This window comes from Dendrobates tinctorius, unplaced genomic scaffold (genome assembly GCF_039654945.1).
Source record: "Dendrobates tinctorius isolate UK_male_01 unplaced genomic scaffold, ASM3965494v1 ptg000203l, whole genome shotgun sequence".
Classification (NCBI taxonomy): Eukaryota; Metazoa; Chordata; class Amphibia; order Anura; family Dendrobatidae; genus Dendrobates; species Dendrobates tinctorius.
The window spans coordinates 28,314,965-28,332,907 of NW_027361870.1; the positions used below are offsets into that span (position 1 = coordinate 28,314,965).

Sequence of the window (17,943 nt, forward strand, 5' to 3'; positions counted from 1 at the left end):
ATTCTAGGAGACCAGTCTGATTCCTGCTCCTCAAAAGCTAAGTTTTCTGCTATGCTTTTTACATTTGTGTTTTGGTTTTGCTTTGCCTTGTTTTTCTGGATTTCTGCCATTCCCTGCTGGGGGTGAGCTGAATTCCTTTTTGTCTTTTTGCTCTGTCTTCAGAAAATCCCTGAGTACTGATATAGTCTTTTTGAAGCCTAGCGTCTTCAGGGCTTTTTTCCCTATCAGTTTGTTGGCTCATTTTTTGATAGGGTTTTCGCGGATTGCAGACAGCAGCTTTTCTATCCTGTCCTATTTAGTTAGCTTGGGCCCTATCATTTGCTCAGCCTATCTTTCTATCTGTGTTAGTGTTTTTTCATCTTGCTTCACCGTCATTATATGTGGGGGCTGCCTATTGCTTTGGGGTCTGCTCTGGGGCAGTTTAGATTTCCCTTTCTGTCTTTAGGCTATTTAGTTCTCCGGCTGTGATCGAGGGGTCTAGGGCACCGTAGGAACCCCCCACGGCTACTGCTAATTGTTGTTGATAGGTTCAGGGATCTGCAATCCGATAGCTGCCAACTTTTCTGGTTTTCTGGACTTAGCTAGTATTTCTGTTTTTGCCTCCTACGGTGACTCATTCATAACAGAATCACCAGCCATACCGCAGATCCTAGGGTACTCAATAGCAGGAAAGAATTGTAAAAAAATAAAAAAATGAAAGTGTGTATATTTTTTCCTCTATATCTCTGAGGCCGTAGGGGGAATTTTTTTTTTCTCTCAATTGAGATAAAGCAATTGTCTGATCGTGTGGAGCAGCTCGCTGCGGAAGTGCGGGGAATTTCCGCCTACCTTGCTCATTCACATGCTGCTGAGCCGAAGATCCCTACTCCTGATGTGTTTTTTGGGGATCGGTCTAAATTTTTGAATTTCAAAAATAATTGTAAATTATTTTTTGCTTTGAAGCCTAACTCGTCAGGTTAAAATTGTCATCTCTTTGCTGCGTGGCGATTCCCAGGATTGGGCGTTTTCTTTGAAACCAGATGATCCTATTCTGACTAATGTGAACGCATTTTTTCAAGCCTTGGGGTTGTTGTATGACGAACCTAATGCTATTGATCAGGCTGAAAAGACCCTGTTGGCATTGAGCCAGGGTCGAGATTCTGCAGAGTTGTACTGTCAAAAATTCCAAAAATGGGCGGTCCCTACTACCTGGAATGATAATACCTTGGCAGCTCTCTTTCGGAAGGGTTTGTTAGAAGCCGTGAGGGATACTATGGTGGGATTTCCTGTTCCCTCTGGTCTTGACGATTCTATGTCATTAGCCATTCAGGTTGATCGGCGTTTACGTGAACGCAGGACTGCACGAGAGGTGTTGCCACCTGTTGAACAAGTGTCTGAACCTATGCAATGTGATAGAGTTTTGTCCAGGGAGCAACGTCAGGAGTTCAGGAGGCGTAATAAGATGTGTTTTTTTTGTGGAGATGCCTCGCATATTATTTCTGTCTGTCCTAAATGAGAGAAACGTTTTGCACACACATTTTCTGTGGGTGGTGTTCAACCTAAGTTTCTTCTGGCAATTACTCTGATCTGCTCCCTGTCCACATTTTCCGCCAAGGCTTTTGTGGATTCGGGAGCAGCCCTGAACCTAATGGACTTGGATTTTGCTAAACGTTGTGGATTTCCTATGACACCTCTGCGGACGCCTATCCCTTTGAGGGGAATTGATGCTACTCCTTTGGCGCAAAATAAACCTCAGTTTTGGACCCAGGTGGTAATGCGGGTCGCCCCAGACCATCAAGAAAATTGCAGATTTTTGGTGTTGCATAATTTGCATGATTCCATTGTTTTGGGGTTTCCCTGGTTGCAAATTCGTAATCCAGTTTTGGATTGGAAATCTGTGTCTGTGGTGAGTTGGGGTTGTCGGTGTGCCCTTAGTGAGGCTCCGTTTTTTTCCACCTCTCCTCAGTCGTATGATGTTCCTGACTATTTGGCGGACTTTTATGATGTATTTAGTGAGAATGAGTCTGCGTCTTTGCCTCCTCATAGGAGTTATGACTGTGCAATTGAACTGAGCCCGGGGTGTAAATTTCCCAAGGGTCGGCTCTTCAATTTATCTGTACCCGAGCACGAGGCTATGCGATCCTATATTAAGGAGGCGTTGGAGAAGGGTCATATTAGACCATCCTCTTCACCCTTAGGTGCTGGGTTTTTTTTCGTGGCCAAAAAGGATGGTTCATTAAGGCCTTGTATTGATTATCGTGCCCTCAACAAAATTACTATTAAATATCAGTATTCGTTACCCCTGATTTTGGATCTATTCTCCAGAGTTAAAGGTGCTTGCTGGTTTACCAAGCTTGACCTCAGGGGGCGTATACTCTTATCCGCATTAAGCATGGGGATGAATGGAAGACGGCGTTTAATACTCCGGAGGGACATTTTGAGTACCTGGTGATGCCTTTTGGGCTCACTAATGCCCCTTCTGTCTTCCAGTGCTTCATGAACGACATTTTCCGAGACTTTGTGGATACATTTTTGATTATCTATCTGGATGATATTTTGATCTTCTCCAAGGATTGGGATTCTCATGTGGAACATGTTCGTACTGTGTTCCGGATCTTGAGAGAGAATTCCCTGTGTGTCAAAGGATCGAAATGACTTTTTGGGGTACAGAGGATTTCATTTTTGGGATTTATTTTGTCTCCGTCAACTATTGAAATGGACCCGGCCAAGGTACAGGCCATTTATGATTGGGTTCAGCCCACTTCTTTGAAGGCCCTCCAGAAGTTTTCGGGTTTTGCTAATTTTTATCGGAAATTTATAGCAAAATTTTCTAGTATTGCCAAGCCATTGACTGATCTGACTAAGAAGGGTGCTGATGTGTTGAATTGGTCTCCGGAGGCTGTTTCTTCCTTTCAGGAGCTGAAGCGAAGATTCACTTCTGCCCTGGTTTTTTGGCAACCTGATGTCTCACTCCCGTTCCAGGTAGAGGTGGACGCTTCTGAGATTGGTGCAGGAGCTGTTTTGTCCCAAAAGGATCCTGTAACATCTAAAATGAATCCCTGTGCTTTCTTTCCCGAAAGTTCTCCCCATCTGAACGTAACTATGATGTGGGGAATCGGGAACGGTTAGCCATGAAATGGGAATTTGAAGAGTGGAGACATTGGTTGGAGGGAGCTAAACATCAAGTCGTGGTCCTCACTGACCACAAGAATTTGATTTACCTGGAGTCGGCCAAACGCTTGAACCCTAGACAGGCTAGGTGGGCCTTGTTTTTTACACGTTTTGATTTTGTGGTCTCTTTTCTTCCTGGCACTAAGAATGTCAAGGCAGACGCTCTCTCTAGGAGCTTCTTTGCTGACTCTCCTGTGGTGACCAAGCCTGCTACCATCTTATGCGAAGGGGTAGTTCTTTCTGCCATCTCGCCCGATTTGAGACGTGCTCTGGAAGAGTTCCAGGAGGACAAACCTGAGCGTTGTCCTAGTGGAAAGTTGTATGTACTCCCTCCGGAGTATTAAACGCCGTCTTCCATTCATCCCCATGCTTAATGCGGATAAGAGTATACGCCCCCCTGAGGTCAAGCTTGGTAAACCAGCAAGCACCTTTAACTCTGGAGAATAGATCCAAAATCAGGGGTAACGGATACTGATATTTAATAGTAATTTTGTTGAGGGCACGATAATCAATACAAGGCCTTAATGAACCATCCTTTTTGGCCACGAAAAAAAACCCAGCACCTAAGGGTGAAGAGGATGGTCTAATATGACCCTTCTCCAACGCCTCCTTAATATAGGATCGCATAGCCTCGTGCTCGGGTACATATAAATTGAAGAGCCGACCCTTGGGAAATTTAGACCCCGGGCTCAGTTCAATTGCACAGTCAAAACTCCTATGAGGAGGCAAAGACGAAGACTCATTCTCACTAAATACATCATAAAAGTCCGCCAAATAGTCAGGAACATCATACGACTGAGGAGAGGTGGAAAAAAACGGAGCCTCACTAAGGGCACACCGACAACCCCAACTCACCACAGACACAGATTTCCAATCCAAAACTAGATTACGAATTTGCAACCAGGGAAACCCCAGAACAATGGAATCATGCAAATTATCCAACACCAAAAATCTGCAATTTTCTTGAGCAGACCCCAAAGCAATAGGCAGCCCCCAACATATAATGACGGTGAAGCAAGATGAAAAAACACTAACACAGATAGAAAGATAGGCTGAGCAAATGATAGGGCCCAAGCTAACTAAATAGGGCAGGATAGAAAAGCTGCTGTCTGCAATCCGCGAAAACCCTATCAAAAAATGAGCCAACAGACTGATAGGGAAAAAAGCCCTGAAGACGCTAGGCTTCAAAAAGACTATATCAGTACTCAGGGATTTTCTGGACGCTTCTGAGATTGGTGACGGAGCTGTTTTGTCCCAAAAGGATCCTGTAACATCTAAAATGAATCCCTGTGCTTTCTTTTCCCGAAAGTTCTCCCCATCTGAACGTAACTATGATGTGGGGAATCGGGAACTGTTAGCCATGAAATGGGAATTTGAAGAGTGGAGACATTGTTTGGAGGGAGCTAAACATCAAGTCGTGGTCCTCACTGACCACAAGAATTTGATTTACCTGGAGTCGGCCAAACGCTTGAACCCTAGACAGGCTAGGTGGGCCTTGTTTTTTACACGTTTTGATTTTGTGGTCTCTTTTCTTCCTGGCACTAAGAATGTCAAGGCAGACGCTCTCTCTAGGAGCTTCTTTGCTGATTCTCCTGTGGTGACCAAGCCTGCTACCATCTTAGGCGAAGGGGTAGTTCTTTCTGCCATCTCGCCCGATTTGAGATGTGCTCTGGAAGAGTTCCAGGAGGACAAACCTGAGCGTTGTCCTAGTGGAAAGTTGTATGTTCCTGACCAGTGGAAGAAGAGAGTGATGTCTGAAGTTCATTGCTCTGCATTGGTTGGTCATCCAGGTATTTTTGGTACTAGAGATCTGGTGAGTCGGTCTTTTTGGTGGCCCGCCTTGTCTCGTGATGTCAGGAGTTTTGTGCAGTCCTGTGGGACTTGCTCCCGGTCTAAACCTTGTTCTCGCTCTAGTGGGTTGTTGATGCCTTTGCCGGTCCCCAGGAGGCCATGGACACATATTTCAATGGATTTCATGTCTGATATGCCTGTCTCTCAGAGAATGACTGTTATTTGGGTGATTTGTGATAGGTTCTCTAAGATGGTTCATCTTGTACCACTCCCTAAGTTGCCATCTTCCTCTGAGTTGGTGCCCCTGTTTTTGCAACAGGTGGTTCGCTTGCACGGGATTCCTGAGAACATTGTATCTGACAGAGGAGTTCAGTTTGTGTCTAGATTTTGGAGGACTTTCTGTTCCAAGCTGGGAATTCAGTTGTCCTTCTCCTCTGCTTTTCACCCTCAGACCAATGGGCAGACAGAGAGAACAAACCAGACCTTGGAGTCGTATTTGAGATGTTTTATTTCCGCTGATCAGGATGATTGGGTTTCATTTTTGCCCTTGGCCGAATTTGCTTTAAATAATAGAGCTAGTTCTGCCACTTTGATGTCACCTTTTTTTTGTAACTTTGGGTTTCATCCTCGATTTTCTTCAGGGCAGGTGGAGCCTTCTGCCTGCCCAGGTGTTGACACTGTGGTGGAGAGAATGCACCAGATCTGGGACCAAGTGGTGGATAAGTTGTCTCTCTCCCAGGAAAAGGCCCAGCGGTTTTCCAACCGACATAGGACCATTGGTCCCCAGTTTAAGGTGGGTGATATGGTTTGGTTAACATCAAAAAATATCGCTATGAAGGTGGCTTCTCCTAATTTTAAGCCTAGATTTATTGGACCTTACAATATTTTGGAGATAATTAATCCGGTCTCTTTTCGGTTGGCTCTTCCTGTCACATTTAAAATCCATAATGTGTTTCATAAGTCCTTGTTGAAGAGGTTTGTTGAACCAGTAGTTCCTGGGGTGGCACCTCCGGACCCTGTATTGGTTGAAGGTAACATGGAATATGAGGTAGAGAAGATACTGGATTCCCGTCTGACTAGACGGAGACTCCAGTATTTGGTTAAGTGGAAGGGTTATGGTCAGGAGGATAATTCCTGGGTCTCTGCCTCTGATATTCATGCCAAAAGATTGGTGCGTGCCTTTCATCGGGCTCACCCTGATCGCCCTGGTGGCGTGGATGTGGGTTCGGTGACCCCTCCTCAAGGGGGAGGTACTGTTGTGAGTTCATTTTCCCCTTCACCATTGAGGTCTGATGAACTCCCTCTTCTGGTGAAGGAAGGTAGTGAGGCTGATTACCAAGCACCAGAGCAGATAGATGATGACTGGGTGACTGGAATTGCTGACTGGATATAAGGCAACCGACGCCCTTCTGCCTTGCTGGTGATTTCTCTGATGGATTCTAGGAGACCAGTCTGATTCCTGCTCCTCAAAAGCTAAGTTTTCTGCTATGCTTTTTGCATTTGTGTTTTGGTTTTGCTTTGCCTTGTTTTTCTGGATTTCTGCCATTCCCTGCTGGGGGTGAGCTGAATTCCTTTTTGTCTTTTTGCTCTGTCTTCAGAAAATCCCTGAGTACTGATATAGTCTTTTTGAAGCCTAGCGTCTTCAGGGCTTTTTTCCCTATCAGTCTGTTGGCTCATTTTTTGATAGGGTTTTCGCGGATTGCAGACAGCAGCTTTTCTATCCTGTCCTATTTAGTTAGCTTGGGCCCTATCATTTGCTCAGCCTATCTTTCTATCTGTGTTAGTGTTTTTTCATCTTGCTTCACCGTCATTATATGTTGGGGGCTGCCTATTGCTTTGGGGTCTGCTCTGGGGCAGTTTAGATTTCCATTTCTGTCTTTAGGCTATTTAGTTCTCCGGCTGTGATTGAGGGGTCTAGGGCACCGTGGGAACCCCCCACGGCTACTGCTAGTTGTTGTTGATAGGTTCAGGGGTCTGCAATCCGATAGCTGCCAACTTTTCTGGTTTTCTGGACTTAGCTAGTATTTCTGTTTTTGCCTCCTACGGTGACTCATTCATAACAGTGAAGGACAGGGCTACTTCTGGGATCTGATAAGTGGAGTGACTTGTGCAAAGCTTGTCCAGGGTAGCCATTTTGGAGCTGCCAGGCGACCACTGACAGACCCTCTTTACACCCGTTAATTAAGGGATTGTCTGATATTAAATATGTAATCCCCAATATCCTTTATGGTGAAACAAACATTTTCCATAATTTATATTTCTTTAAAATAAACATACTCCTCTGATATCACCCCTGATCATGTGGCGCCCCAATCTCAGATGACATCCACTTATGACACTCCAAATCACCCAAATGGTGTCAGCTGGAAAGGTACGTCCGATATTGTGCAAGGTATAAGGGGAGTATGTGATTAGATCATTATCAGACGTGCATGTGGGAGCTGGATGACATGAAATCAGGAGAAGTAAGTTTGGAAAATGCTTGTTTAGCCTTGTTACGATAAGGCTGTGTTCACACAGCGTTTTTTTTAGCGGTTTTTACCGCGGTTTTCACTATAAAACCGCTAAAAATAAGGTGCACAGTCATTTCTATGCATTTTGCATTTTTTGTGCACATTGATGCGTTTTTTACCGCGAAAAAAACGCATCGCAGTAAAAACCGCAGCATGCACATTAATTTTGCGTTTTTTCCCGCGGTTTAGGCTTCTCCCATGCTTTTAGAAACCGCTGCGGTAAAAAAACGCATCAAAAACGCATCAAAACCGCGCAAAAAACGCCGTGGAAAAATAGGTGCGGTTTCTGGGAAGGGATTCAGGTTTTTGTGCAGAAATTTTCTGCAACGTGTGCACTTACCCTTACATGGATTACATTTTTAATATCAGACAATCCCTTTATGATATGTGCACACATTGAGTATTTGCAGAAGATTTTCCTGCAGCAAAAAAACCCTGAATATCGGAAGGAAAAACACTGCATAAAATGAAAGCTTTTTTTATGCCTTTTTCATGGGCTTTTGATACATTTTTTTACTTCCATTTTTCTCCTATTCATTTAAATAAGTGAAAAAATGCAGCAAAAATGTTGAAAGAATTGACATGCTCCAGATTTCGCCGCATGTCCGGTTTCGTGGGTGTGTCACCTGTATTTTACTACTCATAGTGGAGATGGGATTTCATAAAATCCCCTCCACTATGCTGTAACATCTGGACGCAGCAAATCCTGATGTAATCCGGCCCGTGCAAAAACGCATAAAAAGAAAACATGGCAAAAACTCAACGTGTGAACAGAACAGGCCCTTAAATACTTTAGGACTTTTTAGTCTGTTATCAGGCTCCTTTATTGGCTTTTCGCATTGTTTGTGATGTATTAGTGGATTATTTTCTTTACGTTATTATACTTATTAGGGTACGCTCATGCGGGTTTGATGCACTGCGAATTTTCAACACTGAAATTCACAGGATCAAAATTCGTACTGAATCATTACTCTTGGAAATGCTATGGGTTTACCACAGACTTCACCTTATATCTTACAGAGGGGCGAAATCTGCAGAAAAAAATGTCAGCATAAACGCCTGCTTAGCTATTACGTTTTGCATTGCACACCTTTGTACTTTATTTGTTTATTATTTGTATTCTTTTCAAAACTCAATGAAATGTAAAGAATATCCTTTCACCTAGATAACAATTGTTATTAGAAGGTATCCTTTGAACAAAACAAAGATAAAACCCAACAATTTTATGTCCTGTATCATATATGACCTTAATACAAAGAGAAAAGGTCATCCTGATAATCCATGTCTCCCCGCACACAATAAGAACGGCACTTATTTCATCTCCAGATCAAACGTTTCAGAAATGGAATCAGACAGCAGACGAGATGAAATAACAGATTACTTCTGTATATAAAGTCTCATTCCTGTGTACGTTATACAATCTGAAGTAGTATCTGGTTACTGTGAGAGCCATCGTAAAAAAAAAACAACAACAAAGTTATGGAACTGTGCAATGATGTTTCATGTGTGTAGTACCTTCTCTCCCTCCAGACAGGAGACTTTCAGCCGTTCCTGCTCCTTGGCCTTTTCGAGCTGCGACCTCAAGTCTTCTATATCAGAAACCAATTTGCTTTGCTTCCTTTTAAACAACTCTTCTTGGTCTCTTTTGTCACCTTGTATTGTATTGAGCTTTATACTGAGTTCTTCAATTTCTGTTAACAAAGAGTCCTAGTGCAAGAAACAAGTAACAAGAAAATATGTCAAATACTTCTAGACAGTAATCGTGGAACAAGATGTCGGAAAACACCTGCTTTTTCTTTTTTTTCTCCTTTTAATAGTTGCAGGTGACATCTCCCCCAATCCTGGGCCTCCCTCCACCAGCATACGTTACTCTCCTCCACTCCTCCAGCTGCATATAGAAACCCTGCTAATCTTATTAACATTCAGTGCATGCCTTCTCCTCTCACTTTCCAATGTGCTCTCTGGAATGCACGGTCTGTGTGTAACAAACTGACTTACATTCACGATCTTTTTCTCTCTAATTCCCTTAACCTTCTGGCTATTACAGAAACCTGGATCCAGCATTCAGACACCACCGCTGCTGCCGCTCTCTCGTTTGGTGGGCTGAAATTTTCGCATACCCCCAGACCTGAGAACAGACAGGGTGGAGGTGTTGGTTTGCTCCTTTCATCACAATGTGCTTTCCAGGTCATCCCCCCGGTTCCCTCACTTACATTTCCTTCCTTTGAAGTCCACGCCGTCAGACTCTTTAAGCCCTTCTCCTTACGAGTGGCGGTCGTTTATCGCCCTCCAGGCTCCTCCCGCCAGTTTCTAGACCACTTCACCACCTGGCTTACTCACTTTCTATCCTGTGATATCCCCACCCTCATCATGGGAGACTTTAACATCCCCATCAATGATCCGCTCTCCCAGTCTGCCTCTCATCTTCTTTCTCTAACTTCTTCATTCGGCCTCTCACAGTTTACTAATTCTCCTACACATGAGGACGGGAATACTCTGGACCTGGTTTTCTCCAGTCTCGGCTCGCTGCACGACTTTACTAATTCACCTCTCCCGCTCTCGGACCACAACCTTCTTTCCTTCTCTGTCAAGAATTGTCTCCTCACCCGGGACACCCCCACTTACCACACTTATCGGAATACACGTACCATTAATACCCAACAGCTTAGGGACAATCTCCACACATCTTTAGCCCCCATCTCCACCCTCTCCTGTCCAGACATAGCATTGTCACACTTCAATAATACACTGAAGAATGCCCTAGATGAAGCAGCACCTTCTATACGCAGAAAGACCCGACACAGACAACGGCAGCCCTGGCACACAACGCAAACACGCTTTCTTCAGCGCTGCTCGAGGTGTGCAGAGCGGCAGTGGAGAAAATCTCTTAGCAGAAGACTTCATCCACTATAAGTTCATGCTCAAAACCTATAACTCTGCCCTTCATCTGGCCAAACAATCCTACTTCACCACCCTCATCACCTCACTATCCAACAACCCAAGACGACTTTTTGAAACCTTAAACTCCCTCCTGAAACCTAAAGTACAGGCCCCCATCACCAACCTCAGCGGTGAGGATCTGGCCACTTATTTCCTAGAAAAAATCAACCACATCCATCAGGATATCTCAGCCCAATCTCCTCAGTGCCTGGATCCCCTTCCCTGCCGCACCTCAAGCTCACTAGACATCTTTGAGCCTGTTTCAGAAGAAGAAGTTTCCAAGCTCCTCGCTTCTGCTCGGCCTACAACCTGCAACAGTGACCCTATTCCTTCACACCTCCTGCAGTCTCTCTCACCAGTGGTCACCACTCACCTGACTAAAATATTTAACCTCTCTCTTTCTTCAGGTATATTTCCCTCCTCATTTAAACATGCCATCATAACCCCTTTACTTAAAAAGCCATCCCTGGACCAGAACTGCACTGCTAACTACAGACCTGTCTGTAACCTTCCCTTCATCTCTAAACTCCTGGAACGCCTGGTCCACTCCCGTCTAATCCGCTATCTCTCGGATAACTCTCTTCTCGACCCCTTACAATCTGGTTTCCGCTCTTTACACTCTACTGAAACTGCCCTCACTAAAGTCTCTAATGATTTAATAACAGCTAAATCGAAAGGTCATTGCTCCCTGCTTATTCTCCTGGATCTCTCTGCCGCATTTGACACTGTGGATCACCAGCTCCTCCTCACTATGCTCCGCTCTATAGGCCTCAAGGACACAGCCCTCTCCTGGTTCTCCTCCTACCTCTCTGACCGCTCCTTCACTGTATCTTTTTCCGGCTCCTCTTCCTCTTCTCATCCCCTTACTATCGGGGTCCCGCAGGGCTCAGTCCTAGGCCCCCTCCTCCTCTCTTTATACACTGCCCCTATTGGACAAACAATCAGCAGATTTGGGTTCCAGTATCATCTCTATGCTGATGACACCCAATTATACACTTCTTCCCCTGACATCACCCCTACCCTAATTCAAAATACCAAGGATTGTCTGTCTGCTGTCTCTAGCATCATGTCCTCCCTCTATCTGAAACTAAATCTCTCTAAAACTGAACTTCTTGTGTTTCTCCCCTCTACTAACCTCACTCTACCTAACATCGAAATAACCCTGGAGGGTTCAACCATAACTCCCAAGCAGCATGCCCGCTGTCTTGGGGTCATATTCGACACTGAACTTTCCTTTACTCCGTACATCCGATCACTCAGTCGCTCTTGTCACCTGCATCTTAAAAACATCTCCAGAATCCGACCTTTTCTCACCTTTGAAACTGCTAAGACTCTTACTGTCGCTCTTATTCATTCTCGTCTGGACTACTGCAACTCTCTTCTGATCGGTCTCCCTCTTACCAAACTTTCTCCTCTCCAATCCATCTTGAATGCGGCAGCCAGGGTCATATTTCTGTCCAGCCGCTTCACCGATGCCTCCATCTTGTGCCAGTCATTACACTGGCTACCTATTCGCTACAGGGTCCAGTATAAACTCATCTCTCTCACCCACAAAGCTCTCCACTGTTCTGCACCGCCTTATATCTCCTCTCTTATCTCTGTCTATCGCCCTACACGTGCCCTCCGTTCTACAAATGACCTAAGACTAACATCCCCCGTAATCCGAACCTCGCACCTCCGTCTCCAAGACTTCTCTCGTGCTGCTCCAGCTCTCTGGAATGCACTTCCCCAGACGATCAGACTGATACCTAGCCCTGACCTATTCAAGCGCGCTTTGAAAACCCATCTCTTCAAATAAGCCTACCACATCAACTACTCAGCAAGCTAACTTTGCCCTGTTCCCTCCTTCCAAATATTATTCTGAATCTGCACCCTACTATTCATCTGTCTCCACACCCTTCATGCACATGATAACTGCACTTGATACTTGTCTATTGCACTTAAACACACGGGCTGATGACCGGATCATGCAGCTTTATATGAAAATCCCTATTATAATTGCCAGACCTGAATTAACAAGCATTTCTCACCTACTGTGTCCCCCCATTTCCTTGTAGATTGTAAGCTTGCGAGCAGGGACCTCACTCCTAATGTCACTGTTTGAATTGTCTTAACTCGTATTGAATTTATTGTCTGTACATGTCCCCGCTTAATTGTAAAGTGCTGCGGAATATGTTGGCGCTATATAAATAAAAATTATTATTATTATTATTATTTTATTGGAAAGAATCAAAAGCAAAATGGGAAACTCCACATTCAAGGAGATTTGTCCCGCGTTCAGGTGCGAGATCCTTTTTTGGTCTCAAAAACATAGTAGGGCTCGGTGGTTGGCCACATACAGCGGTGCACAGAGATTATAGGGGTTTGTATTATGGAATGGGAGATAAATCTATTCATCCAGGCAGTGTAGGATATATCATTGGTGCCACCTGTGCAGATGCACAAAGACCCAAGAAGTAAGCAGGTCCATTTACATCTCCAAAGCAGATGAATTGTGCATTATGATCAGCTATTGGACTTCAAAGTGCCCAAAAACTGTTCTTGAACAGAGGCCCTCTTCTGTCTGTGTCCGCCGGTTCATCCAGGAATGTAACCATAGTGAGCACAGAGGTTTTAGTCATGCACTGAAGTTAGAGGAGACCCAAAAGTTCCTCTACCCCAAATGAAAACACCAGCATTATAAATTATATAGAAGATTTGGGAACCCTTAGGTATCATGCTGACTTTAGTTTTTCATGTACGAGTTCTATCCATGTTATTAGTGGATAGAACTCGTACCCGTTATAGTCTATGTGCTGCTCACATATCTGCATATTTTTACAAAACACGGAGTCATATCAAACTTGCCAATTCAAATCCATGGGTCCATGAAAAAAATTAAAGAAATCCGACAGCATTTGAATATCATCCATGTGCAAACCAAGTACTGGTCATTTTTAACTGTTCAATAGGCAGGGGAAGATTTGAGAATTTTTTTTTTCATATCAGAAAATCACTGATGAAACAATGATGGTGAAAACTGAAATACTGAAAATTGAATCCGAAATACTGATGAAGATCAGTCTGGTTTTTTTTTGTGTACACTGTACTAGAAAAATCACTGACATCTGAATGTGAACTTAGGAGATTTTGTAGCTGGGATAAAGTTACTCCTCTACATCCATCTAGAGAAAAAAAAACAAGGGGACACAACAATACAAAATATGGGTCCATGGCAGGAAATATACAGCATTACAGATCCATACATCAGGGGTGCCTAAAAGAATATTCTGATCTTCAAAAATTATCACCTACATCATATGGGCCCCTACTGGGACACCCACTGATGACCAGAGACCTCTCCATTCCTAAAATATAGACTTATTCTCCTTTTATGTAAATCTAGGGCCTGATCCTCATGTAAATGTCCACAAAGAAGAGTCGGCGACCATGCCCCATGGCTACCAAGACTACATTTACATACAGGAAAAAGGGTGTCATATCTTAGGAATGGGGGGGCACAGAAACAGAAAAAAAACAATGCCAGATTCAAGAAAACATTGTTGTATACACCACTTTAAAAAAAATGGTACTAGCGATGGTTCTGGCACCAGGCATTTGCCCAGCCAAAATCCCCTCTAAAGCTGTGCCCCTGTTTAATAATTTATAAAGCAAATTACATACAGAAGGTGAGAGAGAATTACAGATTTCCAGAAATACAATCATTATTATATCATAATTACTCACTATCTTCTCCTGTTTCTCTTTGCTGTTCTTGTCTAGATTTCGAATGTCTTCACAATTATTTGTCAGTTTATTCTTGCAATTATTTTCACAACTTTCCATGGAAAGGCCTCCTTCATACGAAGCATCCTACATTAAAAATATCATATTGCATATTACAAGGAAAGCAGAGAATCTCTTGGTTATGTCATCCATTGCTACCTTCCTACAAGGAATGTCTGGTGTGAAAAATATTCTAACAAATTTAGAGATGACCAGCCAATCGCATTCTGCTGTTGCCCAGGTTCTTGACGATTCCTGTTGAGAGGAGCTGCATCAGTCAGTGATTAACTAAGTGGCACTTCCTAGCATTTCCTTTGTTTTAATCCCTTAGTGACAAGGCCAAATTTTTCAAATTTGATCAGTGTCACTTTATTTATTTGCTTTGGAAGGTTTCTGTAGTGCCGGTGTCCCTGCATGCTTCCCTTCCTCCTCTCTCCTGGCAGGGACGCATTCTCACTCATCGCCTCGGCCCTTGGCATGCATGTCCTCTTCCTGCTCCTGCTTCCCAGGGTCTGCGCACGCATAGCAGAATCCCAGGAACTGCGTTTAGGACGGGTGCGCTCACTGTCTCTTAAAGGGACAGTGCGCCGTCCTAAAGTGTCCCCAGGCAATGGTTGGTAGACACTTATTATTTAAGGCACCTTCACCTCTTGGGAGGTACCTGAGCAACATGTTATGTCAGTTGTCTGCTTGCTTGATAGTTCTCAGGTTCCCTGTGCTCATATCTCAGTATACCTGTCCTGCCTAACCGCACTTGCTGTGCCTGCCTCTCTTTCAGTTGCAGCTTCCAGGATACCTATCCTGTCTACCAACACTTCCCGTGCCAATCTGTATACCAGTCATACCTGCCGTGCCTGTCTGTATACCAGCCGTAACTGCCTGCACTTTCAGTGCCGGTCTGTATACTAGCTGTACCTTGGCTTGGCAGGAGCAGCAATTTCTATACCAGCCATACTTGCCAGCACTTGCATACCAGCCATACTTGCCAGCACTTGCTGTACCAGTCTGTATATCAGATGTACCCGCTTGCTCCTGCTTTGTCTTCCAGTATACTTGCTGTGCCTGCCTGTAGTAATTAATTCTACCCATTCCTGGCCGTCCCAGCCTCATGCCCCTTTGTGGGTCAGCTGCCGTGTATCCGAATTCTGTCCTGGAGTAGCACATGGTGTCCATCTAGAGCCAAGTCTAACGACACCTTCATGGGCTCTAGCGAAGAGTCAGGTATTCACCAAGTTATGCCACTACAGGCTCTGTTCAGTCCACGGCACATTGGCAAACATCAGGACCACACAATCATAATCTCAAGGTGCCAATGGGGTAAAATATGGAGACCCCACACTCTATTAACTATTTAGATGCTGTAGTCACTATTGACAGCAGCATCTATGGGTTTAAACGGCCATGGTCTGTGCCAGCAATGATCATGGTTGATGCAGCAAGTTGTAAACTATAGTGTACAGCCGACAGCTGCTGGATTTACACCTGTATGGGGATGCTATTCTCTTATATCTTAGGTCAGTAAAAAGACATAATGGTAGTCATTATGAGGTTAAGGTGGAGCCAGCAAGGAGAAGCTGGTAAGGACCTGGTCAGCAATGGAACAGGAACAAGTAGAGATCACTGAGATGAGCATCACTTTGTTTTTAATTTTTTTTATTTCTCTGAGCTCTTTCTTACCAATATTTCCAAGCAGAACAACCACTTTAAGACCATGCTGACATGACATGGATTTTCCAAACCCACCGTGGATTTTTCGGAAAATCCATAACACCAATCTACAACTTAAACTTCTATTTTTCTTGCAGTTTGGCCAGTATTGTATTGTAATTTTTTCAGTTCTATCATTTTTTTCTTGTAGCATATAAATTGGGTACATGAGATACATACAAGTGATTTCAGTGGATTCTGCCAGAATTTAGGTGCAGATATCTTCTCTCTATTAGCTAGAAAGTTGCTGAGTATCAGACACTCCTGCTTTGGTAGACATGAGCTTCCCTTGTATTAAATCAATGGCCAGTCATTTCAATAACTGCCATGTAAAGCAGAACATAGGCTGGGGCTACATGGTGACTTTGGCTGATTGCACGGCCAAAGATTGCTATGTGCCACTGCTACATTGCAGGTGAATGGAGTCACATTGCCATGGATGCTGTGAATGCGACCTAGTAAGTTACAAAAAGTTGGACTCATTTTTGGCGACTTGATTGTTGCGGTATTCTAAAGACTGCAATACAACCCAATTCGCCTGCATTTGTCTGTGGTATACAGTGATCTTTTTCAGAGTAACATACGTCGCGGTTAAAGCCCCAGCCTTAACCTACAGCCGTGAATACAGGGGCAAAATATGTCTGACTACATCTTCAACCAGCGAATGATCGCTTGGGGCGTTCTGAAGCAGGACCCATGGGGACCAGCCAATTCCTGGATTGGCTTTTATCAAGCATCATAACAATGTAAATTACACTTCATAAAATCATCCAATCTTTGATAATCCAACTTACCAAAATGACAGTTGAACATTCACTTTCTTCTTTGGATTTGACGACTTCTTCTTCTCTTCTCAGCTCGGCCTCTAGCTCACTAACTTTCAGCTGCAGGGCTTCTTTTTCTCTCTTTATCTGCATAAGGACCTTGTCATAATCGCTTCTGATTTTCTTCTCATTTTTGCATGACTGACATTCTAGAAGCTTTGCTATCTCGGGAGACATGCGGTCTGAGGTCTTTGGAACTGGTACCTCCAGCCAAGTTTGTTTTTCCAGTCTACTTTCTTTTTGTCCATCGTAAGGAAATGTAGGCACATTTACCAGATTACTAGAGGTGGATCCAAAATCCTTGGAATATTTTGACTTGTCAAGGAATGTCTTAGCAGGCTTGGGGGTTTTCTCTAATGCTTTTTCCACTTGTGGTAAATTGATTTTTTCCCCTCTCATTTCTTGCGAAAGATCTGAGTTTAATGCATGATCCTTCAGTTTTCTATCCAGCGGTTTAGAGTTGGAGATGAGGCTGAGGTGAATTGGAGGGAAAGACGTCTGTAGCTGCTGGACAAACATACATATTTTAAGATGATGGATATTTTTAAAATCTTAACATGGTCTGAAAATTTAGAAATGCTCAGTTAGAAGTTCTAGCTTAGTTATCAAAATACAAACAATGGTGAATGCCCACAATACGCATTTTCTATGGATTTGCAGCACAGATTTACCAGCATAACACAGTACCAACACTGCACATGATTCCTAACAAATCGGATAAACATGATGAGCAAGTTTTCCATATTTAAACTGACATGCAAATTTTTTTCACTTTAAAATCTTGGGTTCAAATCTTCAGCAGTTCCTCAAAAGTCAGCTGAAACCCACTTGACTTATCTCAAATGAATCCGTGTGTGTTTTCACACCAAGGGATGGTTTACGCCAAAATACATCCAAACTGAAAGGCATTAGCAGCATCCAGAACACAGTGGATTAGCTAATGTAAGAAAGGAGGTCTATAAGCCCTCATGCACCTTAAAAACACTGACTTGTCCCTTCTATGTTCTTCACTGCAGTGTCAGGAATGTGTCAAATAATTAGAATTATTAAAGGGAACCTGTCATGTGGAAAAAAACCCACTATTAACCTGGAGATATGAGGTTAATCTACAGGTTAATAGTGATCTGAAGCCATGTGATTGTGGCACAAAAAGCCATTTATTAACTATTTATTAACTTTATTCCTCCCAGTAGCCTCCGGCTATGTCATAGAGGTGCGGCTTCAGGCATCACTCACTGCATACTAAGTGTCAG

At 43.6% G+C, this 17,943-nt stretch overlaps 1 protein-coding gene across 8 annotated transcripts in view; it reads right to left on the minus strand.

Moving 5' to 3' along the window:
- The window catches only part of LOC141057355 (uncharacterized), a 192,447-nt gene that overhangs the window by 37,488 nt on the left and 137,016 nt on the right, over positions 1–17,943 (minus strand). For 6 of the 8 annotated variants that reach the window (XM_073553935.1, XM_073553934.1, XM_073553933.1 and 3 more), the window contains 3 exons: positions 16,661–17,197; positions 14,121–14,246; positions 8,970–9,161 (listed from right to left, as the gene is read on the minus strand). In XM_073553935.1, coding sequence (XP_073410036.1) covers positions 8,970–9,161; positions 14,121–14,246; positions 16,661–17,197 — 855 coding nt within the window. The remainder of the gene's footprint in view (positions 1–8,969; positions 9,162–14,120; positions 14,247–16,660; positions 17,198–17,943) is intronic. The other 2 variants (XM_073553940.1, XM_073553938.1) reach the window with 1 other exon arrangement.